This window comes from Myotis nattereri (assembly GCF_964212035.1).
Source record: "Myotis nattereri genome assembly, chromosome: X".
NCBI lineage: Eukaryota > Metazoa > Chordata > Mammalia > Chiroptera > Vespertilionidae > Myotis > Myotis nattereri.
In genome coordinates, this window is record NC_138078.1 from 10,439,034 (window position 1) to 10,465,558 (window position 26,525).

Genomic DNA, 26,525 nt, shown 5'->3' on the forward strand with positions numbered 1-26,525 from the left:
TCTGTTCATGACAGGGGAAGGCGCCCCAACCCCCTGATCGGCCCTGCTCTGTGCCTGATAGGGAGGAGCTCCCCAACCCCCTGATCGCCCTGTGGTTCTGTGTGTGACAGGGTGCAGCGCCCCAACCCCCTGATCAGCCCTGCTCTGTGTGTGACAGGGTGCGGCGCCCCAACCCCCCCCCCCCACGGGCCCTGCTCTGTGACAGGGTAGAGCCATAACCTCCCCATTGGCCCTGCCCCGAGTATGAGAGTGGCGGTGCCCCAACCCCCTGATCGGCCCTGCTCTGTGGGTGATACAGGGCGGTGCCCCAACTCCCCCACCCCCACTGGCCCTGCTCTGGGTGTGATGGGGTAGAGCCATAACCTCCCCATCAGCCCTGCCCTGAGTGTGACAGTAGCAGCGCCCCAACGCCCTGATCGGCCCTGCTCTGTGTGTGACAGGGGGGAGCTCCCCAACCCCCTGATGGGCCCTGCTCTATGACAGGGGGGATCTCCCCAATCCCGATGGGCCCTGCTCTGTGCGTGACAGGGGGGAGCTCCCCAACCCCCTGATGGGCCCTGCTCTGTGCGTGACATGGGGGAGCTCCCCATCCCCCTGATCGACACAGCTCTGTGCGTGACAGGGTACGGAGCCCCAATACACCTGATGGGCCCTGCTCTGTGCATGACGGGGCAGCGCCCCAACCCCCTGATTGGCTGTGCTCTGTGCGTGACGGGGTGGTGCCGCAACCTCCCCATCGACCCTGCCTTGAGTGTGACAGGGGGCAGTGCCCCAACCCCCCAATCGGCCCTACCCTGAGCGTGACTGAGGGTGGCATCACAACCTCCTGATCCGCCCTGCTCTGTGCATGACAGGGGGCGGCGCCCCAACTCCCCAATCGGCCCTGCTCTGAGCCCGACCAGGGGCTGCACCTAGGGATTGGGCCTGCCCTCTGGGAGCAGACCTAAGCCTGCAGGGCGTTATCTCCCGAGAGGTCCCAGACTGCAAGAGGGCACAGGCCGGGCTGAGGGACACCCCCTCCCCGCCCCCCCAGTGCACAAATTTTTGTGTACCAGGCCTCTAGTGTTATTATAAAATTAAATGTCTATATTGTCATTTACTTATTAATACTGGATAGCTTTTTCATAAGTGAAAACTAAGATCCATGGCTCCAAAATTAAACTGGCCAGGATATTTCAGTGACCTCCTAAACACTAACTAAACAATCAGGAGACCCAAGATTCTAACTGAAGCTCTACCAACATATGGTCTTGGAGAGGATTTTTTTAAAGAACAAAACAAAACATGAATTGGGGGTGGGAGTATCTGGCTAGGGTATCGTTAAGGTCACTGAAATATCCTGATCAGTTTAATTTAGATTTGACACATCTATAATACCACAGCTGGAATTCCTGACCAGGAGCCAAAATAGTCAGAACGTCTTAGCTAAGCCTGAGGTCCCAGTCTGCCTCTACATCTTATCCTCATTGACAAACTGGGGTAGGGTGGGAGGGTAGATTCTCTCTCAGAAAAGAAGCCTAGGAACTGATAGGTTTGTTCAAGAGACAGGTGTACATTGTGCTCAGAGTACTTTGTCCTCTGATTATTATTTGCACATGCCTATGGTCCCTTCTTGTTTGACTTGTACTCTATTCTAGTTCATTATTTGTCCAAATACCTTTTGGCAAACTGGACATAATCTATGTGAGCCCTCTGGTCTTCTCCAGAGTCAATCAGAATCATAATGTCTTCTAGTGTGAGGCTAGGGTTCAGAGTCTAGTAAAGATGGGCAAAATATCTGGAGCTAGAAGCTTCTCAGCAAAATAATCACTGCACCACTATTTCACAGCACTTATCACAACTGAAGTTGTTTATTTAATGTCTATCTTTCCTCCTAAACTGAAAAAAGGCAGGAATCATGTCTGTTTCATTCATCACTGGATTCCCATAAAAGTTAGCCAGTATGTGTCAGACACTGTTCTAGGTACTGGAGATAGTGATTAATAAAACTGACAAAGCCAAAACCGGTTTGGCTCAGTGGATAGAGCGTCGGCCTGCGGACTGAAAGGTCCCAGGTTCGATTCCGGTCAAGGGCATGTACCTGGGTTGCGGGCACATCTCCCATGGGAGATGTGCAGGAGGCAGCTGATAGATGTTTCTCTCTCATCGATGTTTCTAACTCTCTATCTCTTTCCCTTCCTCTCTGTAAAAAATCAAAATATATATTTAAAAAAAATAAAATAAAACTGACAAAAATTCTGGCTCTCTTAGAGCTTAACTTCTAGCAGTCACTCACTGATTTCTAAAACAATATGTTAAGCTCAGGACCCATGGTTCCTTCTTGTTTGACTTGTACTCTATTCTAGTCCATTATTTGTCCAAATTTCTAAAATAAGATGTTAAAATCAGGTCCTAAAAATATCTGCAGATGTCTATCAATTTGATCAAGTAATCTCATTTTTTAAATCAGAAGTTTGCGAATTTTGAAAAGTTACTAGCTTCAACCTTCAAAAATATATTTTTATGAAATTTTCAGAATAGCCACATGTATAGAGACAACAAGTAGATAAGCGGTTGCCTAGAGCTGGGGAGGGGAGAGGCATTAGGAGAAAATGTGGAGTGATTGCTAACTGGGTGCAGAATTTCTTTGTAGGGTGATAAAAATGTTCTAAAATTTATTGTGATGATGGTTACAGAACTCTGTAAATATATTGAGAACCACTGAATTGTATACTTTAAATGGGCGAATTGTTTACATCTCAATAATGTAAGTTACATCTCAACAAAACTGTTATATTTAAAAAACAGATGGAATTTGTAGGGATAAAGAACATTCTAACCTAATGGCCTCCATTTCCTTGGAGGGTTTTAGAGGTTGGAAAGAGCTGAAGGACAAATAAGGCCAATGGGAAAAAATAAGGAGGCACTGGGGCCCAGCATTGAGAGAGAATGATTCCATGGGGATTACCTCTATAGGCAACCTTCCTGTGAGAACAGAAAGCCATATATGAAGTACTACAAGAGTGGGGCTGGCAGGGCAGGTCCAACAGAAAGACAAAGTAAAGGGCAAGAGGTTTGTCTGGTAATATCTCATAATAAGTTTGTCATTTTTTTATTCGGCCTTTTGTGTTCATATGACTTATTTTCTCATTTTCCTTAAGAGCAGGTGCAACAAGTCAGATGTACTTCCAGTGTCTCTGGTGCAGTGCTATACACATGCTGTTTACAATAAGAAATCAATTGAGTGTTAATAAATAAAATTAACATCTACTGAACATGTACAATATACCTAGGAATTATACTAGGTACTTTACATTCATTTTTTAAATTTAAATTCCAATAACCCTATGAGGTAAGTAGTAGTATCCATGTGCTACTGAGAAAAAAAAATAGACAAAGAATGTTGAGTAATTTGCCCAATGTCATGAGGCCAATAAAGACTGAGGCCAGCCCTGGCCCAGTGGCTCAGTTGATTGGAGCATCATCCCATACACCAAAAGGTTGAGAGTTCAATTCCCAGTCAGGGCACATACCTCGCTTGCAGATTCAATCTCCAATCAGGTCACATACAGGAGGCAGTCAATCAATGTTTCTCTCATCAATCGATGTTTCTTTCTCTCTCTCTCTCTTCCTCCCTCTAAAATCAATAAAAACATATCCTCAGATGAGGATTTAAAAACAAAAAAAGGATGAGGCCAGGATTTCTAGAAGAGGTCTGTCTGACCTATCAATGCCTAAGCTTTTACCTACTTTTATCAACTATCTTTTGACCATCAAAAACGGACTTTCACATTGATTCTAATGTTAGGTTTTTTATTCATAATCAAGTTATTTTAAAATTGGTAATACATGGTAATTAATAACTAGGTATCTTTAATTTGTCAAAATTTGCATTGAAATACATGGTTATTTTTTTATGTAATGCCATACCAATTTATCTCTAAGTAAAAACCAAAGTAAAATTTTCAAAATAAAAATTATTTCCTGACCTTTCTTATCACTTAGATTTTATATTTACAGGAGTTTGCTGTACAGAGACTATATAAAAGCAATAAGAGTTCATATTAACACTGACTGAGGAAAAAATACGTTGCACTGAAGTACTTTAAAACCTACCACCTTGTGTAGATGTGTCCGATTGAGAAGTTTTCTCTTGACTCCCCTTCTTCACATTCATTGAATCTAAAAAAAATAAATAAAATAGTAAGCAATACCTAAAGACTATAGCAATAGGCTGAAAGAACACTTAGAAAAACTATAAAACTATTTTCTGATAGGAACCAGTTTTAATTTTATAATTAATGTTCTCATTTTTTGCACAGGACTTCATTTTCTCACATGCTGCATACCTTAAAATTTGCTCATTTATTTTGTTTCATTTTATGCCTCACTCAAATGTAAGCTCCAAAAGTGCAGAAATTTATTTAATTTTGTCTGTTTTATTCACTGCTATAGTCTCAGTGCCTAGAATAGGACCTGGCAGGCAATAACACCCTCAAGGATTTGAAAAATGAATGAATAAATAAACCAAAACCAGTTGAGCTGATCCTTACAATATTCAAATTAATGTGCCCTAGAAATAAAGTGGATATTTTTGACAGTTGAAAACATAACAAGAAAGCTAGAATGTAATATAATTCAATAGGTTAGGCAGAGTTTTGTGACAAACTGAGGAGCTCAAACAGTGCTGGAACTTATGACTTCACCAAATCTAAGATATTATATTATTCTGTCCACATATATTACAGTATATGTCTTAAAGATATATAATTTTAAAATTCTATAATTATATTATTATTATGCTGAAAATTCAAGCATAATTCATTAATATCAAATAAGAAGTCAGTGTTCATATTTCCCCAATAGTCTTAATTATTTTAAACTAGGGGCCCGGTGCACGAAATTCGTGCACTGGGTGTGTGTGGAGGGGGGAGGAGTGTCCCTCAGCCCAGCCTGCCCCCTCTCACATACTGGGAGCCCTCAGGCGTTGACCCCCATCACCCTCCAATCGCAGGATCGGCCCCTTGCCCAGGCCTGATGCCTCTGACAGAGGTGTCAGGCCTGGGCAGGGGACCCTCATTTCCCCCATCACTGGTTCTGCCCCCAGCCCAGGCCTGATGCCTCTGGCCCAGGCGTGAGGCCTGGGCAGGGGACCCCCAGACCCCTCCGATTGCTGGCTCTGCCCCTTGCCCAGGCCTGACGCCTCGGCCAGAGGCGTAGACCCCCATCACCCTCCGATCGCCTGATCGGCCCCTTGCCCAGGCCTGACGCCTCCGCCAGAGGTGTCAGGCTTGGACAGGGGACCCCCATCTCCCCCCGATCACTGGCTCTGGCCCCCGCCCAGGCCTGAGGCCTCTGGCCCAGGAATTATGCCTGGGCAGGGGACCCCCATCTCCCTCTGATCGCTTGCTCCACCCCCCGCCCAAGCCTGACGCCTCTGACCCAGGCTTCAGGCCTGGGCAAGGGGACCATCATATCCCCCCAATCCCCGGCTCCGCCCCCCACCCAGGCTTGATGCCTCTGGCCCAGGCATCAGGCCTGGGCAGGGGACCCCCAGCCCCCCGCCCAGGCCTGATGCCTCGGCCAGAGGAGTTGACCTTCATCTCCCTCCGATCACCAATCACCGGATCAGCCCCTTGACCAGGCCTGAGGCCTCCGGCAGAGGTGTCAGGCCTGGGCAGGGGACCCCCAGCTCCCCGCGGTTGCAGGCTCCGCCCCTGCCCAGGCCTAACGCCTCTGGCCGAGGCATCCGGCCCGGGCAGCGGGGACCCATAGCTGCAGTGGCCCCACGATCGTGGGCTTCGCTTTAGGCCCAGGCAAGGGACCCCTAGCTCCTGGGACTGCCAGCTTCGACCTTGCCCAGCTCCCATCGCTGGCTCCACCCCTACTTCCTGCTATCACTGGCTAGGGCGGCAAAGGCACCTGATTCTCCAATCATGGCTGGGGGGCAGGGCAAAGGCGGCCCCAGGGCTTAGCTCCCCCCTGGGTTTCCGATCACTGTCAGTGGCAGGGGGCTTCTTCCTGCTTTCCCTTTCGCCTCCCTGCATTGTGCCTACATATGCAAATTAGCCGCCATCTTGTTGGCAGTTAATTTGCACATAGCCCTGATTAGCCAATGAAAAGGGTAGCGCCATACGCCAATTACCATTTTTCTCTTTTATTAGTGTAGATGTGTCTGTCTGAATCAGGACATGAACAAAGTAGATGGAATGCATTCTATTTAAATAATTTGGCTAGTAAAAAGAAGGTACGTATTTATATTAACTAAATATTTCTCCTTAAGATTTTCAAATAAGAAAGTAAAACTAAAGGCATGATTCCTGTTCTAGAGAAGCTAAAATCTAGTTACAAAGACTACACTAAACTAATACACTTGATAAAACTGTGAACAAGCAGAGGATAACATTCAGTATTCAGCCAGAGAAAAAGTCATGGGAAACAAAGAACTTGAACTGAGTCTTGAAGGAAAAACAGGATTTAGGATAGCAAAGGTGTGAAGTATGTATTATGGAAAAGAAAGCACAACTCAAAACAGAGTGCAAATGAGTGTGGCATATTCACAGTACAGTGAGCAGCCTTCTCATTAGAGTAAGTCAGGATGAAGTATTTTTTAATCTCTCATATTCGAGTTAGAAGATTTAGATTCTGATTTTAGCACTGTCACAGATTGTTGTATGACCTGTTCACTTAACCTCCCTCAGTGTCAGTTTTCTCATTTATAAAATTCAGAAGAGATAACAAAATTATTGTTAATAGCTCTTCAGTTCTAAAATTCCAATTCTAAGCACCTAACATCTCGCTTAACTTTTATTTTTAAAAGGATTTTACAAACGTTCAGTCTACCAGAAGATACTCATTCCAAATGAATAACAAACCAATATTATCATTTTTAGGTAAGTAAATTTTACCTCTACCGGCTGTTCGCCCCATAGTATCCCTTTCTGGTGTTCTTTCCTACAAAGAGAAAAATCAATTAATACCTTTTAGCATACTTCTAAAGGGTCATATCATTATTAGAAACTGGTTATAGAGTTAGTAGTTGCTAAAGGCGTGGGAACAAGGACTAGGGAGTGATTGCTAACAGGTATGGCTGTGGGTAAGGGATTTCTTTTTTGAGGTGATGGAATATTTTAGAATTAGATAGTGGTGATGGATACACTGAACTGTGCACTTTAAAAGGGTGGATTTTATTGTTAAATAATTTTAAAAAGCAGATGGTAAGTTAGTAGAGTTGGGATTCAAACTGAGGCCTACCCCAAAAACCCACTTATGCGTATTTTATGGAGAGGTGAAACAATCATGACTGTGTTGGTGAAACTTGTAAGAACTGCAAGCAAGAGTCAAGTTTAACAAGATAATTACTTGTTAGAAGGCATGTGTATTTTGAAGCCACTAATTCATTAATCCAAACTTTTCCTGCATGTCCTCAATATGACATTTACTCTACAACAAAGATAAATAAAACACTGTCCTTGCTCTCCAACAGGTCCACCTAGTCAGAAATAAGCATATGAACAAAACACATGATTTTATTTACAGATATTTACTTACAGACTCTGGGCATAATCACATTTATCAAGGGTTTATGCATACAAGAATAAAAAAGGCAAGGCCTCTGTCCTCTGGGAGTTCCCCTGCAGGGCTTCCCAGGCTGTTTCTACCCGACATTTCTACCCAACAGCAGATATCAAAACAAGTCTTATATAATACAAGCTATTTACCTGTTCACCTCTCCTCACAGGTTATTAAGTAACTGAGAACACAGGCCACACATTACTCCCTTGTAGCTCTCCCAAAGCTAGTAAAAAGCATTACACTTAAAAGTACTCAAATGTTCACTAATAGTAACTAATAGTGACTAAAATTCAACGTTAAGTGCATATATAGGTTTGAATAGAATTATATGACTAAAAGATTTCTTAAGTATGGAGAGAAACAAAGGACACAAGCTAGCCTGTGAATAAGACTTACCTGGGATGGTAAAGATGGTGGTGTATATACTAACGGGAAGGGGGTAAGACAGATGGTATCTTATAAATATCTCCTCTGTGATATAATCCTATATGTAAAAAATTGTGCGTAAGTTTGCATAATGTAATACAAAACTATTTTGGTGATCCTTATTTTTTGCACCACAGGTGGTAAGATTTTAGGTGACCTTTATTGTCTTCTTTATATTTTTACTAGAGGCCAGGTGCACAAAAATTTGTGCACTCCGGGGGGAGGCGGGGGTCCCTCAGCCCGGCCTGTGCCCTCTCGCAGTCTGGGACCACTCGGGAGATAACGCCCTGCTGGCTAAGGCCTGCTCGTGGGTGGTAGAGGGCAGGCCCAATCCCTAGGTGCAGCCCCTGGACGGGCTCAGAGCAGGGCCTATGGGGGAGTTAGGGTGCAGCCCCCAGTCATGCACAGAGCAGGGCGGATCCAGAGGTTGCGATGCCACCCTCAGTAACACTCAGGGTAGGGCCGATTGGGGGGTTGGGGCACCGCCCCTGTCACACTCAAGGCAGGGTCGATAGGGAGGTTGTGGCGCCACCCCCTGTCAAGCACAGAGCAGGACCCATCAGGGGGATTGGGGCTCCGTACCCTGTCACGCACAGAGCTGGGTCGATCAGGGGGTTGAGGAGCTCCCCCCTGTCACGCACAGAGCAGGGCCCATCAGGGAGTTGGGGAGCTCTCCCCTGTCACTCACAGAGTAGGGCCGATAGGGGATTTGGGGCACCGCCCCGTCACACACAGAGCAGGGCGGATCAGGGGGTTGGGGCGCCGCCACTGTCACACTCAGGGCAGGGACAATGGGGAGGTTATGGTTCTACCCCATCACACACAGAGCAGGGCCAGTGGGGGGGGGGCGGGGTTGGGGCGACGCCCTGTATCACCCACAGAGCAGGGCCGATCAGGGGGTTGGGGCGCCGCCACTGTCACACTCAGGGCAGGGCCAATGAGGAGGTTATGGTTCTACCCCATCACACACAGAGCAGGGCCTGTGGGGGGGGGGCGGGTTGGGGCGCCGCCCTGTATCACTCACAGAGCAGGGCCAATCCGGGGGTTGGGGCACCGCCACTCTCACACTCAGGGCAGGGCCAATGGGGAGGTTATGGCTCTACCCTGTCACACACAGAGCAGGGCCCGTGGGGGGGGGGGGGGGCCCACACCCTGTCACACACAGAGCAGGGCCGATCAGGGCGTTGGGGCGCTGCAGCCTGTCACACACAGAGCCGCAGGGCGATGAGGGGGTTGGGGAGCTCCCCCGTATCAGGCACAGAGCAGGGCCGATCAGGGGGTTGAGGTGCCGCCACTCTCACACTCAGGACAGGGCCGATGGGGAGGTTATGGCTCTACTCCGTCACACACAGAGCAGGGCCCGTGGGGCGGGTGGGAGATTGGGGCACCGCACCCTGTCACACACAGAGCCACAGGGCAATCAGTGGGTTGGGGAGCTCCCCCCTCTCAGGCACAGAGCATGGCCGATCAGGGGGTTGGGGTGCCTTCCCCTGTCACGAACAGAGCAGGGCTGATAGGGAGGTTGTGGCCCCGCCCCCGGTCACACACACAGTCGCAGGGCGATCAGGGGGTTTGGGTGCTGCCCCCTTTCACGCTGATCCCAGTGCCGGGAGGCCTCTCAGCTCCGCTGATCCCTGTGCTGGGAGGCATATTACCCTTTTACTATATAGGGTAGAGGCCTGGTGCATGGGTGGGGCTGGCTGGTTTGCCCTGAAGGGTGCCCTGGATCAGGGTGGGGATCCCCACTGGGGTGCCTGGCCAGCCTGGATGAGGGGATGATGGCTGTTTGCAGCTGGTCACACACCCTTCAGGGTGGGGGTCCCCACTGGGGTGCCTGGCCAGTCTGGGTGAGGGGCTGAGGGCTGTTTTCAGGCTGACAGGTGACTGAAGCTCCCAACTGAGGCCTCTGCTGCTGAAAGCAGGTGTCGGGTTTGTTTGGGTTCTATAATCAAAACAATGTATAACTCCAGCTCTGAGATCCCGGCCAGCTGAAAGCAGGTTTCTGGGGTTTTGTTTAGCTTCTATATTTGTTACAATGTTTCAAACTGCAGGCTCAGAGGCCGGCAGCAGTAGGCAGGGAACGTTGGAGTCCTCCGTCACTGAAGCAAGCAACCCTTATGTTAGTTTCAAGCTGCCTGGCTGCCTGCCGACATCTTGGCTGACAGTTAATTTGCATATCTCCCTAATTAGCCAATGGAAAGGTAGCAGTTATACGCTAATTACCATGTTTCTCTTTTATTAGATAGGATGTATTATTTGAACTCTTTACAATGGTATCTATTAAATAATCACAGAAAGTTATTTTCAAGGGGGGAGGGAGTGCCCTGAAAGTTTAATAATCCCTATATGTTCTTATATTATGAAGAAGCCCTATATATGCAAAGCTGGTCTATCACACTTAACAAATTATACATATTCTTCAAGAAAAAAATTATACTGTGATAATTACTGGTGACCATATCAATTACATATAAATATTATTTCAAGTGCTTAAAGCCGTTACAAATTACTTCATCTCTCTGAGTCTTGGTTTTCCCATATATAAATGAAAACTAATACCATCTAAACTTCATAATATAGTCATGAAAATTAAAGCAAGATAGTATATAGGTAAAGCACCTACCATAGGTGCTGAATAAGTGGAAACTCAAAGATTGTTTTCTATCATACCCCATCTGTCCTAATTAAAACTCCCTGAGAAGAGTGAGTTTCAGCATTAGCCCTTAAATTATGTTGTAAAATGAAACTATATTCCTACTTTGATTCCTGACCATTACTTAATTTAAAATGTTTTTATTGATTTCAGAGAGGAAAGGAGAGGGAGAGAGAGATAGAAACATCAGTAATGAGAGAGAATCATTGATTGGCTGCCTCCTGCATGCCCCCTATTGGGGATCGAGCCTACAACACAAGCATGTGCCCTTGGCTGGAATCGAACCTGGGACCTTTCAGTCTGCAGGCCAACGTTCTACAAACTGAGCCAAACCAGCTAGGGCTAATTACTTTTTTAAAGTATGGACCAAAAAGATGTTTAAAGAAATAAATGCTTCAAATATATGGTAACAGAAGTAAACTAGATTTTGGGTGGTGAGCACACCACTGAGCATATAGACATTGTACTATAATGTTGTACACTTGAAATTTATGTAATATTATTAACCAATGTTATCCCACTACATTTAGATGCTCTGGGACCCTCTTCCCTTTTGTCCTCTTCCATCTCCCAGTGGCATGTGAAAGCCCCCTTCCTGGCAGGGCAGTGTTGAAAGTGCCCTCAGAGCAGGCATTGTGAACATGGCCGGTGTCCAGCTGGGCTGAGGACCCGGAGGTGTGGGCTTCCCTGACCAGCCTCAACCACCCCCATTCTCTCTGCTCCTCCTCCCTCTGTGCCCCTTGGTCCCGATGAAAATCAAAGCCATTTAAAGTGGGTAGCACAGTGCCTGGTACAGTGCAGACCCTCAATAACATTTGCTAAACAGATGGAAAAAAAAAAGTTGTGCATTTACACATGGAATACTATACAGCTATAAAAAAGAAGGCCCTCTTACCTTTTGAGATAAGATGGATGGATCTGGAGATTATTATCTAAGCAAAAAAGCTAGTCAAAGAAAGACAAATATCACATGATCTCATTTATATGTGGAATCTAATGAACACAATAAAATAGGACCAGAGGTATGAAAACATGGAACAGACTGATGAATCTCAGAGGGAAGGGGGGAGAGTGGGCAGGAAGCAATTAACCAAAGAATTTATATGTATATATGCATTGTCCATGGGCACAGATAATAGGGTGATGAAAGCCTTGGATGGGGTGGGAACTGGGAGGTGGGGGGGAATAGGTAAAAAGCGGGGGTGGGGGGGGAGACATCTGTAATCTCTCAACAAAGAAAGATTTAAAAAAACAGAAATGCTAAGTTTAAGTAACTCTTAAATTAAGCAGTAATATATATATATATATATATATATATATATATATATATATATATCCTATCTAATAAAAGAGAAACATGGTAATTGGCGTACGACCACTACCCTTCCCATTGGCTAATCAGCGAGATATGCAAATTAACCCCAGCCAAGATGTCAGCCGGCAGCCAGGCAGCTTGAAACTAACATGAGGGTTGCTTGCTTCAGTGACGGAGGACTCCAACGTTCCCCCGCCTGCCTTGCTGGCCTCTGAGCTTGCAGTTTAAGAAACACTGTAACAAATATAGAAGCTAAACAAAACCCCAGAAACCAGTGTTCAGCGAGCTGGGATCTCAGAGCTGGAGTTATACATTGTTTCAATTATAGAACCTAAACAAACCAGATACCTTCTTTCAGCAGCAGAGGCCTCAGAGCTGGAGCCAGAGCTAAAGCTGGACCAAATTAAAAAAAAAAAGAAAAAAAGGAGCAGTTGGGAGCTTCAGTCCCAGCCTGAAAACAGCCCTCTTCGCCTATATCTGCTTCCAAAGCTTCAATTACTTCCCAGACATCAGCACCCATTTTGGTGTCAATCCCCTTGACACTTCAGGAGCCCTCTGTGATAGGTCACCCCTCATTCCTGACACCTCTCCTCTCTGAGCCTTAGGCATGTGTTAGTCCCTGGTTGTCCTACCTTTAGCTGGCTGTTTTAACTAAAATTTGCTTCTGGTAATGGTGGTTATCCTAATAAAGGACAGAAAAGTATATATATCCATTGTACAGCCATATATAATTTCTTAAATTGGGCATGATTCATCACTTTAAGATTTCACAAGTAACTACTTAATCCATTCAAGTAAATAATCAAATTTCCCATTTTCTGCCCGGCAGGTGTGGCTCAGTGGTTGAGCACTGACCTATGAACCAGGAGGTCACAATTTGACTCCGGCTCAGGGCACATGCTGGGATTGCAGGTTCAATCCCAGTGCAGGGCATGCAGAGGAAAGCCAATCAATGATTCCCTCTTATCATTGATGTTGCTATCTCTCTCTCCCCCTTCCTCTCTGAATTGAATAAAAATATATTTGTAAAATTCCCATTTTCTGATATATGTATAAACATAATGAGAAAACAACTAAACTTTAATGTTGTGATTGCCTTTAAAATTAAATTTTCATCCCTGAGTTGTGTATAATCAATATTAAGAATGAAGATTTTTGGTAGCAATTATCAAATCAAGCCTTCTGGAGAAACTTAGGTTTCTAGAGGAGCAATTTTAATTATGCTTTACTGAAATTGACTACAACAAATTAGAAATTAATCTTTTTCTGTGTCAAACAAGCCCAAAGGGGGGAAAAACTATTTTGAAGAATTTTTAATTTATCTAACAATGGTAGCCTACAAGTTAAAATAATTAATACCTACAATTTTAAAATAATTTATGTGAAAGCTATTCATTTAGTTAAGAAGTATGTTATATCAGAAAACAGATCAATGAAAGATTTGTTAAGGGTTGCCAAAATCCATGTTTATAATTGTCAATTCCTAAAGTTTTAAAGCACAGCCGCAGGCTATTTGTCCAAGGATCTGCTGCCCACTAACATTTGCAGAAGACTGGACTTAATAGCAGAGCATGTCAATTTACTACAGGCAGTTCTCCATGTGACATTTTGACAAAAGAACTGGGTCAAGTTACAGCCTGTCCCCTATTATCACAGCAGTCTAGATTTATGATTTCTAACACCAGCCCTACAAGAAATAATGGAAATTATGACAACAAAAATTCCTGCTAGACAACAGACTGCAAAAAAGCATGCAATAAAACAAAATCTGAAGTGACCAGAAAACTAAACATCCCTGACAATGCTTCAAACATGAGGCAGGTGTGTCAGTAAATTACCCACTTAAATATTTCTACAACCTCAAAAAATCTCAGATCAGGGTTTCTAGTCTAAACCAAGCAATATATAAATGTGCTTATTGAGTACTATATTTTCTTTTAATAACCATCAAAGACAATGTGTTTATTTGAACAGATTTCTTAAACTCTACCAAGTTAATAAAAAATAAAGATAATACTGATCATTACATTTCAAATAACTTGAAAGTGTATTGAAACATACTCCAAATAATACTTTAAATCTATCAAAAGAATAAAAGGACCAATTTCACAGCAAAGGGCACATGTTTACAACTGTATTCAGAGGCCAGAGAACTGGAGAAGAAACAGTTGTTTCACTCACGGCTTACTTTAAAACTAAATATATAATCAAAATCTTAAACCAGCTAAAAATGATGGAAGGTGGGAAAAGTGACCACATGTTTTGTTTTGTTTTTTAAATAACCTTGTCAATACATGTGCTTAAGAGACTAAGCAAATGAAGCTGTTTGTGTCTGGAAAAACAGAGGTTAAGATAAATCAAATATGTATTCTAAAGACAAGAAGCAAAGAGAGCTTCATCAGCCTTTCCTTGAGAAAAGAAAGCATCTTCAAGGTATGCCCTAGAATTGCAATATATCTGTCCCTTCTGAAGTTTACAATGGCATGTTACCACAAAAGGTGGGCATGCTCTTTCCGCTATTACAACAATTTGCTCCTATAAACTTAGGAAGGGGCAGAGCCACAGCCATAAACGCACATCACAAGTAGTAGGTAATCAAATGCTCTCCATTTTCAAGTGTTTCCCAGCTCTTTACTCGTACTAAGCTTATTCTTTTTTTCTTTTAACTCCCTGGTTAAATAAGGAATTCATCTAGCCTAGGTCAGATGAGTATGAAATTAAGTTAACAGCACCATCATATAAACTGCTAATAGGAACCTCAAATCTTTTGCTTTAAACCCAGTAAAATATCCCTGTTTCTTACATTAAAACATTTCCATCACATGCCCAAAAAATGAAAGTAAGAAGAAGACTTAGGGATACATGTTTAGTAGAAATCACTTATCACAAAAAACACTAGTATTATTATTTCTAAGGTGGGTAAGGTTTAGTTATATTAGACAACAAACACAAAATAAGCAAAAATGCCTTACTCATGAAAACCAAAGAACATACGCACATTTCAAATCCTAGTTTCTGAAATATTCTCAACTTACCCAGCTTTCAGAATCACCATCTCTACTATCTTTTTAAAAATGAGATGTTATCACTACAATAAAGCCATTTCTATGCTTAGAATAACCAAAGTTAGAGCCTGGAAAACTCAACCACTAAATTATGCCAACCCATTTTAATCTAAGATAAACAGCAGTGGTTTCTTTCATCTATTTCCCCAAGGTAAAAGGATCATAAATAGTAAGACTCCAAGCCAAGGAAGAATAAACTTTTCTTTCTAAATCACCAACATTTGCTATCTTCAAAATTTCCACTTTTTTGGTTCCTGAAATCAACAATCACTTCAAATTCTAAGGTACTGTGTAGTAATTTTCAGACATTAAAAATGTTCCTAAAATTCTTAAGGGTGCTTGATTTGCTCATTCCAAACTACAAAACACCTGGCAATGCCAGACCAATATTTGCACCATAGCCTCATGGCTCTAACATAGATGGCTGTGGCAGAGCTCACTTTGTTCATATCTTATAAATCTTAAAAACTAGAAATGACTATGAGGAAACAATGAGAGTCCCAGGGAGAGGAGCAAATAGAGGAGATGGCCCCAGATTTCCATTCACAACTGGAATGAGAATAGAGAGGAAAGAAGTTACAGACCCTGTTACCTGGCAAAAAAAAAAAAAAAAAAAGCAAAGCAGATCCCTTGCATCTGCCAGTGTTCCAGTTACTAAAGTTACAAGTGATTTCTATTAACCCAAGGAGAGGGGCAATAAAACATTCTAGTGAAATTTTCCTCCTCCTTCCACTCTCTCTTACCCTACAAGAGTTCAAACTAAAATTGTGACTTGGATCTTCCTTAAATGGAACAAGGGACTACGTCATTTTCATTCAAAAGACTTGGTATTTACTCAGCCTTTTCAAGGCACTTTACTATATCATCAATTATTTCTCAGTGAGGCAGCGCAGGATTACCCTGACCATTTCAATGATGCGGAAACAGACCTCAACAGCAAAGGGAACAGGGGCAGGAAGAGGGGTGATAGGAAGCATCTGGGAGGAACAGGCAGGCAGCTAAAAAGGAACAAACCCAAAAGAAAATGAGAGCCACATCTGGCTTATAGCTGACCATCATAACCCTTATTTGTTATTTTTGAGCTCAGAGAGATTTCTGAAACATCTTGGAAAAAAAAATGCTCTAAATGATCAGCCAGTTAATATCTAGTTAACAGCCTAAACTACTTGGTCATAGAAGTAAAGAGTTGTTTGGGTTTTTTTAGCATTAAAAATACCCAATGTCCAAAGCACATTCTGATTTCAACGTATACCAGTCATTCCTTTTTCCCTCTAAATGTTATCTGACTCAGAAAACAATCTCTCATAAAAATGTATACTTCTATAGAATCAGAACAAAAGAGTCATAAAGTTAACATCATTTAAGTCAGAAAATTCTACTACACCCAGAATTTCATTTAGAGAATTATAACCAAAATCCCTGAATTTGCCTTGAAATAAAAAGACATTCATATTAATTTTCTTAGCTCTAACCTTGACCTTTTCAGGAATAAAATACTGATGGGAAGCCTTAAACACCCAGAAACCAGCACACATAGCAGCCTCTGAATACTAGTAAATGCACATTGAACTGAACTCCATACAGACAGCACAGGCACTTAATAAAGATGTGCTTATTGACGTGCAAACCAAAACGACTGACCAACTACCTCATGAGAAAAATTCATATCACTTTAAGACTGGCTCCAAGGTTTTTTGTACATATTATGACACCCTTAGCTTTAAAGCATCCTCGCCTATAATGTATTCAGTTACATTAATCTTTTTTTCCAAACTATCGATTTCAAAACAAATCAGATTCTCTTAGGAAACAGGTATATAACTTTAAGAAGCTTATATGGTTGTGAGATAAATATGAAATATACTCAAAAATTCCAGTCATTTTAATGGTGTTTGACTATGTTTTTTTTTTAATTCCATCATACTATTTTGAAGATTATGGATAGTTACAGCCAAACAAATACAAAACTTGGGGTCAGTGCTCATATACTCACTCCTTTCTTGAAATCCCAATTGGACTAACTTCCAAAAGCTTATTTTGCACATCCCTCCCACTTAAATATACAAAACCACAAACAGAATAAAGGAACAATCACCCTTGGAAATACATTTAATGAGTAATTAAGAAAAGAATAGCAAGGAAGGTAAAATTATCTTTATTGAAGAACATCCCCAAGCACTGCTTTTGATAAAAATGAAATATGTCTATGAACTATTGTTATACACTTGCTCATCATAGGAAGCTGTACTCCATAAATGTTATGCATCTTATAATATTCTGTCCTCAAAACAGAAATACTTATAAATAGTTCTGGGATCATTAAAAATGCAGGAGTATCTGCAGTGGTTTGGGGAAAGAAAACTTTAATTTTGTAAATCCTGCGATCATAATAAAGTACTCACTTTCTCTGCCCTAGTTTCCTCTACTAACCTATCAATACACTTTCTAGAAATGTCCCGAAGTCACCCTACAGTTAGGTCATAAATGCTAATCTATTTCTTCAAAGTAGAGGCCAATTTCCACTTGTAATCGCACGTTACTATGAATGACAAATGTTTTACAACCTTTCTTTAAAAAAAAAAAAATCAATAGCCTTAAATGGGAACTTGTACCTAAATACCTGTGCTGTCAAAACATTCTGGGGAAGGAGGATCCCAATTACAGTTCAGCCCTCAAAGCAACGAAGAACCTCAAAGCGCAAAACCTAATAAATTCACCTACCATTCTACCTCTGGCGAGTCACGCTAGGATGCAGCACTAACGAGGTGGAGAAACGCTGTCTCAAAACCAAGGTAGCAAAGGTCCCTAACCCGTCACGCTGGGAGAGCAGAAGCCGCGCACGCCACTACCCACCCCGGCTACCTACCCTGTAATCCGAGAGCTGGCTGCTCCAAGCCCCCTAGACAAGCCACTGGCGCTCCCCCCTGCTCCTCCGCTCCCGCCAGCTCCTCCGCTCCCGCCAGCTCCTCCGCTCCCGCCAGCTCCTCCGCTCCCGCCAGCTCCTCCGCTCCCGCCAGCTCCTCCGCTCCCGCCAGCTCCTCCGCTCCCCCTACTCCTCCGCTCTCTCCAGCTCCTCCGCTCCCCCAACCCCTCCCTTCCCCACACACCAGCCGCCACGAGCCCCCTACGCGAGTCGGACGGGCACCTAGCATCAGTACCGAAACCCGCGCTCCGCCACTGGCGCATCCTTCCGAGCTGGCATTTCACTCGCAAACTCCAAAAGTTACCTCACAAGTCCACAGAGGGCAACCAGGCAAGTTTCGGCCCCGAGCACACAAAGTCAGCCCCGCTGCCCATCCGCGCTCCCGGGGCCCGACCCGGCCCCACGCACCCCAAGAGGATGCTCGGGAAGGTGCCGTCCGCTCTTGGGACCCGGGGCAGCCGGAGGGGAGCGGCCAGGCTACTGGACCCCGGGGGAGTGTGAGGGGCGCCACGACTGAGGCTGAGGGCACTACGTGGGGCAGGGGAACCCCTAATCTCGGGATGGGGAGGCTGGTGAGGCCGCCGAGAGTGGGCGACTGGGGTGCAGGGCCCGGCTAAGGCCCGACCCCGCGGGGCGTTTGAGGGGGCGTTCCGCGCGCGGGACCCGCCGCGAAGGGCTCCCGGCCACCCGCCCGCTCGCGGACTCAGTCAGATACCGGACTCCGAGGCTCCGCCTGTCTGGTCCTCAAGCGGCCGGGGATAGCCACATACCTAGGGTCTCTTAGGCAAAGGGAGCAAAACTCCGATCACACTGGTCACCGGTTCGCCGAGAGCAGCCACAGATCTTCACACCGCTGCCGCCATGTTTGAGAAGCCGCGCGCGGAGCCGCGCATGCCCCGCAACCGCCACTGGCGCCCCGCCCCCGCTGGTCCGCGTGCCCTGCGGTTGCCGCGAGCACGCCCTTTGACCGCGGCCGCGTGCGGGGCCAGTGCTGGAGACCCGGCTGTGAGCCCGCGCGAGCACACACTGCGAGCCCGGGAAAGCCCTGGGCAGTTTTTCCTTATTTTCCTCCCACAATCTGCTCTCCCGCCAAAAAAAAAAAAAAGAAAGAAAGAAAAGAAAAGCCAGGCGCAGCCCCTGCACCCTAACTGGGACCCCAGGTTGTGCGTCAGGTTCCTTCCCGGGAACTCGCTCCCCTATCCTGGACCATCGCCTTGGACTCTGGGCCACCACCCACCCCTGGCCACACGCTCAATAGGCAGGCACTTCCCTAGGAACTCGAGCAAGTTCTATGAGCAAGGAAAGACCATCTCCTTAAAGCAGCTGGAACAAAACCACTCCTTCAGGAGTTGCAGCATATTCCTTAAAACAGCGATACTCCCCCCACACACACACACACACACCCCCCAAGAGCTTTTGCCAGGCATTACCCTCCAGTTCCACATTCTGGATTAAGTTGTTCCTCCAAACCCAGGCTTGAGCTAATGGGGACTACATTAACCCTAGGGTGTTCGGGAGCATCGTGCATTTGGGGGTCTCCTCTCCTGCACCCGCCTCGCCCTGTTCTGAGCTGTAGTGCAGGTGAAGGTGCACCTAAGAGCAGGCTTACTAATAATCGTAAAACAGCCCACGAATCTCCGAGCAAAATGTGGAAAACCAGAGACATTATCCCATCCCTCCTTGTGAGGTTGAGTATAAGCAGATTTTAAACTTTTTGTTTTAATAAAAAAGTATCAGGCCTTCTCTAACCCTTTCAAAAGCTGTATATCGGTTTTGCATCCACGATCTCTTTAACATAGTATGTAGGGCATGATGTATTTTTAAATCATAATTTGGAAATCGGAGCCTAAAACTTTAAAACCCTGCAGAATATATTCATTTAATACAATGCATAATGCAATCATTTTCATGCCTAACTTTTGCAACATTAAGCAACGGCCAAACTAGAGTGTTTTTTATTGTTTCTAAACGTTGGTAAATGGCACAAAATCAAATTGCTCTGATTGTCTTTGAATTCTTTAAAAATGAATAAATAGACCTGCCCGGGTACCTCAGTTAGAGCTGTTGTCCTCATAAGGCCAAGGTTGCAGGTTCCACCCCAGGTTAGGGCACATACAAGAATCAACCAATGAATGCATAAGTTGATGGAACAACAAATATCTTTCTCTCTCTCTCTCTCCCTCTTCCTATCTCTAAAAATCAATCAATACATTAAAAATAAAGAAAATGAATAAATGCTAATGCAAAATTCAAAAAAACCTTTAATATGAAAATAGAAAAAGTAGGCCATTGATATGCAAATATTAAGGAGAGATTTGGTCATTTGGTCAATTGTGTAACATCACATTGGAGAATATGAAGACTCAAAAATGTTTTTAAAAGCTATCTTTAACAGAAGGAAATTAAACAGGTTTAATTTAAGTAAACCCTTAGCATGGACTGGGATGGGGCGGGTGTTTAAATTCTTAATTATTGGCCATTGTCTTTCTAATCCCAATGCAATGGAAATAGTTGAAATTCATCTCCACATTCTATGTATGAAAGATTTGGATTTCATTTATGCCACTTTTTTATTTCTTTTTCAGCCATTTCTTTTTATTTTTTTTAAATATATTTTCATTGATTTCAGAGAGGAAGGGAGAGGGAGAGATAGAAACATCAATGATGAGAGAATCATTGATCGGCTGCCTCCTGTACAACCCACACTGGGGATTGCGCCCGAAACCTGGGCATGTGCCCTGAACGGGAATCAAACAGTGACCTCCTGGTTCATAGGTCAATGCTCAACCATTGAGCCACGCTGGCCAGGCTCAGCCATTTCTTTTTATTTACAGTTTGTGTTCAATGCAAATCAATTCCATAAGATGAGAAGTCACTTGAATCAAAGCATCAATACGCAAACACAATAGACAATCCAAAATAGCTGTACAGCATTCAGGTATGAAACAAAAGGGAATGTTCATTCAGACATACAGCAGCTTGAAATCTGCTGAGTTATGTTGTTCCTAGGTGGGTTTCTAACGATGGGGAAAAAATGACTTTGGTTATCAAGACTATTGTGGCCATATTAGATACTGGAACATCTAAGCATCAGTGTATAATTATGCAAACAAAAGACTTTAGGAAGTGTCTATTTTTAGAAAGGTTCTGAGCATCAAGACAGTTAAGAAAAGACTTACTTTCCAGAATTAAGCCCACATAGGACTTTGGATTAGGTTCTAACTATAAAAAAATATTGACCAATTGTGCCAAGCCAGCTCAGCCAAGGGTTCACAAGCCTGAGTGAGGGCAGCGAATGGATGAAGAAATGACAAAGAGAATAAGCTGGACCCAGCCTTGGGCAAACTACGGCCCGCTTGAAATGAATAAAACTAAAAAAAAAAAAAAAAACAACTGTACCCTTTTATGTAATGATGTTTACTTTGAATTTATATTAGTTCACACAAACACTCCATCCATGCTTTTGTTCCTGCCCTCCAGTCCAGTTTAAGAACCCATTGTGGCCCTGGAGTCAAAAAGTTTTCCCACCCCTGGTCTAGGTGGATCTTCCTGTGCCAGGCTGAGGCCACAGAGAGAGATCCAGAGGCAAGCTGAGCCTTTATTTTATAGCCAGAGGTAAACAAGGTAGTGGTTACCATAGTTACAATGTTCTTGTGAGTTTCACTTGTTTTGGCAGCACTTGCTGCACCTCCCACAGCCCATTAGCTACCCAGATAAGATCTAGAGAGTATTATAAGGTCAAGCCTAATTATACTAAGAGGACTGTGACCTCTAAGCTGGGACTTGTTTGTGGCTTTGCCAACAGGTCAGTCTATGGCTTAACCCTATAGCTGCATCCTATATCTCACCCTTTTTTTATTTTTAAGCATCAAGAACAAAACTCTGGCTATTAAAACAATAACAAAACAATGCCAATGCAAAACCCGAACTACAGACATGTTAACATTTTAAAACTTAAACATAACGCTGTGGCTATTAACAAAACAATGCCAATGTGTTAACATTTTAAAACTAGTAAGAATGACAAAACAATGCCAATGCAAAATAGCAATAAGTGAGTTTCTGCTAAATTGAAGTTTCTTTTACTGATTTACTCAGAGTCCTAGGACTTGGCTGCACAAGACTTTGCAGAAGACTGGCAGCTGACCAATGCTAGCATAGCCAGAAACATGACTGAGGGAGTAGCTTCCACATCTTGTTTTTCTACCATCTGCTGGACTTCAGTTGTTAACTTCTTCAGCTGACCCCATGTTGGCACCTCAGTCCCTTGTGTAGCCTTCATCATCTTCCTTTTCCGTATTGCTGTCATCTGGGCAACTCTCAGTCTTTTGAGCAAAGGGACAAGGAGCTTCTCTGGGTCCATTATGGTGATTGATGCACGTATTGCTCTGGCACCCAAATTGGCTGCGCTGCTCCTTCTGGAAAGATACAAAACACAACCTCTTCCCCACATCATAACTAAATCTGGTAAAACCCTTATCTGGTTTGTGCATCCCTCCACTGGGCTAACCCAGCAGAGGCTATTGTACTGGAAGTCCAATGCCTTATGGCCACTGTACAACTCTCTGCATCATTTTAATAGTGGTGCTTTCCACTATTGCCTGAGTCCTGATCTGTCACCCCAGGGAGAACTCGCCAATCCTGCACTTCCCGGGGTGGCATGATAAAGATTTACTGAGGGGTGGCATGATAAAGGTTTACTGAGCCGGCTGGAAAGGCCGCAGCAGGGTCAAGGATAAGGACCCTACTGTTTGGTGGGGCCAGCCCTGCTTGAAGTTTTCCTGCCTAGGGGGCATTGGTTGCCACAGTTAAAGCAGCCTCCTTTCTTTTTCTACTGACCAGCGAGTAACATCTCCTTTAATGAGGCAGCTAATACTGCTCCTTGAACATAGGCTGGTCCAATGTCAGCACAAACACGAATATCTCCAGGTGAGAGACAAACCTTTGCAACAATACTGAAAGTAGAAGAGGAATTTTCCCTGGACCTTCAACTATATAACAATCTCTAAGTTGTTTTCCTACCTTCTCCCATGTCTCTACATTTACCTTTCCTCCCTCAGGAAACCATGGGCAGGTTTTACTTACAAAATCCAACAAATCAAAAAGCTGGTGATACCTCACAGAACAGCCTGTGCTTGGAGCATAGCCTTAAGCATGGATACGTATATATGATCCTGAATTTCCCATGTTTTACATCTAGTTATATCACTGAACTTTGCTCCTTATCCTCCTTCTTGTTTTCTTCACGTGCTTCACTGGAGCATCCTTTCACCTGACAACTGTAGTTCCCCCAAACTCAGGCCCCGCGTTGGGCACCACATGTGCCGAGCCAGCTCAGCCAAGGGTTCACAAGTGAATGGATGAAGAAATGATAGACAAAGAGAATAAGCTGGGTCTAGGTGGATCTTCCTGTGCCTGGCTGAGGCCACAGAGAGAGATCCAGAGGCAAGCTGAGCCTTTATTTTATAGCCAGAGGTAAACAAGGTAGTGGTAACCATAGTTGCAATGTTCTTGTGAGTTTCACTTGTTTTGGCAGCACTTGCTGCACCTCCCACAGCCCATTTGTTACCCAGATAAGATCTATAGAGTGTCATAAGGTCAAACCTAATTATACTAAGAGGACTGTGCCCTCTAAGCTGGGACTTGTTTGTGTCTTTGCTTACAGGTCAGTCCGAGGCTTACCCCTATAGCCATGCACCACATTAATAACAGAAAATGTTCCAGATGTGGCTATTCTGATTCATAGTTTTAAAAATGTATGTACAGAAAGAGTATAAAAGTTTTTCTAAATTTAATGTAAGCTTCCAGTCTTTACTTCCCAAATACCTAATTTACAGTTTTGGCTCCATATATTTGCCTTTGCAATTTTAAGATTTGACAATTTTACCTTCAAAAGCAATCACTTTTTATTTTTTAATATATTTTTATTGATTTCAGAGAGGAAGGGAGAGAGAGAGAGAGAGAGAGAGAGAGAGAGAGAGAGAGAAACATCAATGATGTGAGAGAATCAGTGATCAAATCATTGATCAGCTGCCTCCTGCACTCCCCACACTGGGGATCAAGCCCACAACCCGGGCATGTGCCCTGACTAGGAATCAAACTGTGACCTCCTGGTTCATAGGTCCATGCTCAAACATTGAGCCATGCTGGCTGGGCAAACCAATCACATTTTAAATTGTAAAAGTAGTCAACATATGTAGAAATAAAAAGCATTTTTAAATTAGTTGAGGTCAGTGTACTTCTCTTTGGAATTAGTTTAGCTAAATGAGTCTGGTGCTCTTGCTGAATATCAGCAAAATTTACTCATTATGCTTGGATTTGGGGTAGACTCCAATTCATCATTGTCCTGGGACATATCAATTGCTACACAAAAAGTCAAATTCTTTGTCAAATCCAATGACTCAGAGCAAAGAGTTCAGTTCCCAAGAGAACAGTGCTAGCTTAACAATGTAAAACTTTATCTAGAATTACATCGGTATTAAATTAGTACATTGAGGATTTACAGGAACACCTGGAAGTTCCTTCTAATATACATATAAGTAGAACCAGAACGTTTTGCATTACCTAACTGTTTTATGGCCTTATAACTTTAATGAACCAAACGAAAACTGACTCTGTTCCAAATTCCATCCTTTATCTCTAGATAAGATAAAAATCTATTCATTTTCAAGATAGAATTGTATGTGCCAATACTTCTTAAGACACGTTTAAGAAAATCACCTCTGAACTAATTTTGGATGTGCCTCTCTTCATCTTGTACATGAAAGTCCAGCAGATTTAATATTGGCATTCATCATCTAGTCAAACCTTGCACATGCTCTTCAAACCAATCAAATTTGAGATCTTCAACATTTTCTGTCAATAAAATTACGTGTAGAATTAGCAGATTCAATGAAGACCTGTTTTTTCCTTGTCACACTGGATGTCTAGATGCCATTTCGATTGTGTTTAGAAGATGGAGAAGTATAGACGTTTCTTGGCCCAACTCTTTTAAGAGTAGAGATGTAGATGAGAGAATGAAATCACAAAGAGGCTGGCTGTTGATTGCAGAGCACTGCCACTTGCCCTGGTGGTGGCATTCACTGAACTTGGGGTAGTCGAGGTATTGTGGGAGGGGTTACTTGCAAGTGCTACAACAGTTGTTTGGTTTGAATAAATCTGTGTGGTAAGAGCAGTGCAGAAAGTAGCAGCCCCAGTCCGAGCCTGGCTACCATGGCTCTGCCCATGTCCACTCTGTCAGTGCACCACAAGTCTCACTGGATGCTGGGCGCATGGAGAACCCCTGGCTTGGGATGGGCGCAGGCAAAGTTTTCATTTACACCTGTTTCACATATATGAACCCTTTATTAAGTTGTAGAAATACTTTGATTGTTACATTGGCAGTCTCACGGGCACCGCATTTACTTCCCACATTTCTGTTTTTAACATAAAATTACTGAAGTCCTTTCGCATTATCTATATTAAAACATTTTTTGTTGTTAATCCTCACCCGAAGATATTTTTCCATTGATTTTTAGAGAGAATGTAAGGGAGGGGGAGAGACAGAGAAAGAGAAACATTGATGTCAGAGAGACACATAGATTGGCTGCCTCCCTCACATGCCCAGACCAGGGCCTGGGATTGAGCCTGCAATCCAGGTGCATGCCTTTGAACAGAATAGAACCTGGGACTTTTCAGTTCACCAGCCAACACTCTATCTACTGAGCCAAACCGGCTAGAGCAGACCATCTTCTTAATGATTATGTTCACCAAAGCATGTACTAGTATAGAAGTGTGACTCTGTTATATTAAATGAGTTATTGATAATACCTGTGATCTATTGAGTACCTACAGTGTGATAAAAATCATGCTAGCCTCTTTAGATACATAGTTGTCAATATCCATAATGTTCTTTCACAAAGCTATTATGAGGTAGATACCCTTATTCCCATTTTACAGATGAGGAATTTGAATGCTGCATAGCAAATAAGTGGTAGGATCAGCTTCTGAACATATATTCGAATCTTTCCTAACTATTCTTTCCACCATCTCATCAATCATATGCTTTCATCTTAGACTATGTATATAAACATTCAATAATTACTATTTTATTTACCTATACCCTGCTTTTCCTTTTTCCCCCTTTGCCAAAATAAACTTGAGCTTGCTTCTTAATGATGTTAGGATAGGTCAGAACATCACTGGTTCTTTTACATTATATGGAAGTGCTTTGCACACAGTAGGAATTTGGTAAATATTTGTTGAATAGATAAATGGATAAATGAATACCTCCTATTATGGTAGTCAATTAATTTTGCCCATTAAACCTGAAAATAAAGAAACTATTTGAACTGAAAAGATAAGAACTAATGTTGATAAAATCTAAGTTTTCATGACTATTTTTCAAGCTTCAGATTTGCTCCTATAGTTCTGACTCAGCCCAAAATCTGTGCCAACCTTAAAGATCCCTCATCACCACTCAACTCAACCAATGGCCTCCTGCTAGCACTCATCCCAACTCAGCCTGCTCCCGAATAGCTCAGGCTTCCATTAGGAGAGGTGAGCAGAGCCCTCCTTGAGCTGTAGCAGCCCTGGAGAACATGGGATGAA

The 26,525-nt window shown here is 43.5% G+C and overlaps 1 protein-coding gene and 1 pseudogene across 2 annotated transcripts in view; both read right to left on the reverse strand.

The window, feature by feature from the left end:
* Positions 1-19,114, reverse strand: part of SCML2 (Scm polycomb group protein like 2) — a gene marked incomplete at its 3' end in the record, with an annotated part of 98,575 nt that extends 79,461 nt beyond the window's left edge. The window contains exons 1-3 of the mRNA XM_081081895.1: positions 18,707-19,114; positions 6,888-6,933; positions 4,096-4,161 (exon numbers count right to left, since the gene is read on the reverse strand). Of these exons, the coding sequence (XP_080938021.1) occupies positions 4,096-4,161; positions 6,888-6,909 (88 nt within the window). The 5' untranslated portion in view covers positions 6,910-6,933; positions 18,707-19,114. The remainder of the gene's footprint in view (positions 1-4,095; positions 4,162-6,887; positions 6,934-18,706) is intronic.
* Positions 19,115-24,926: 5,812 nt separating this feature from the next.
* LOC308511444 (signal transducer CD24-like) lies at positions 24,927-25,162 on the reverse strand (annotated as a pseudogene). Its single transcript has one exon. The product of its transcript is annotated as a signal transducer CD24-like (transcript).
* Positions 25,163-26,525: the final 1,363 nt, after the last annotated feature.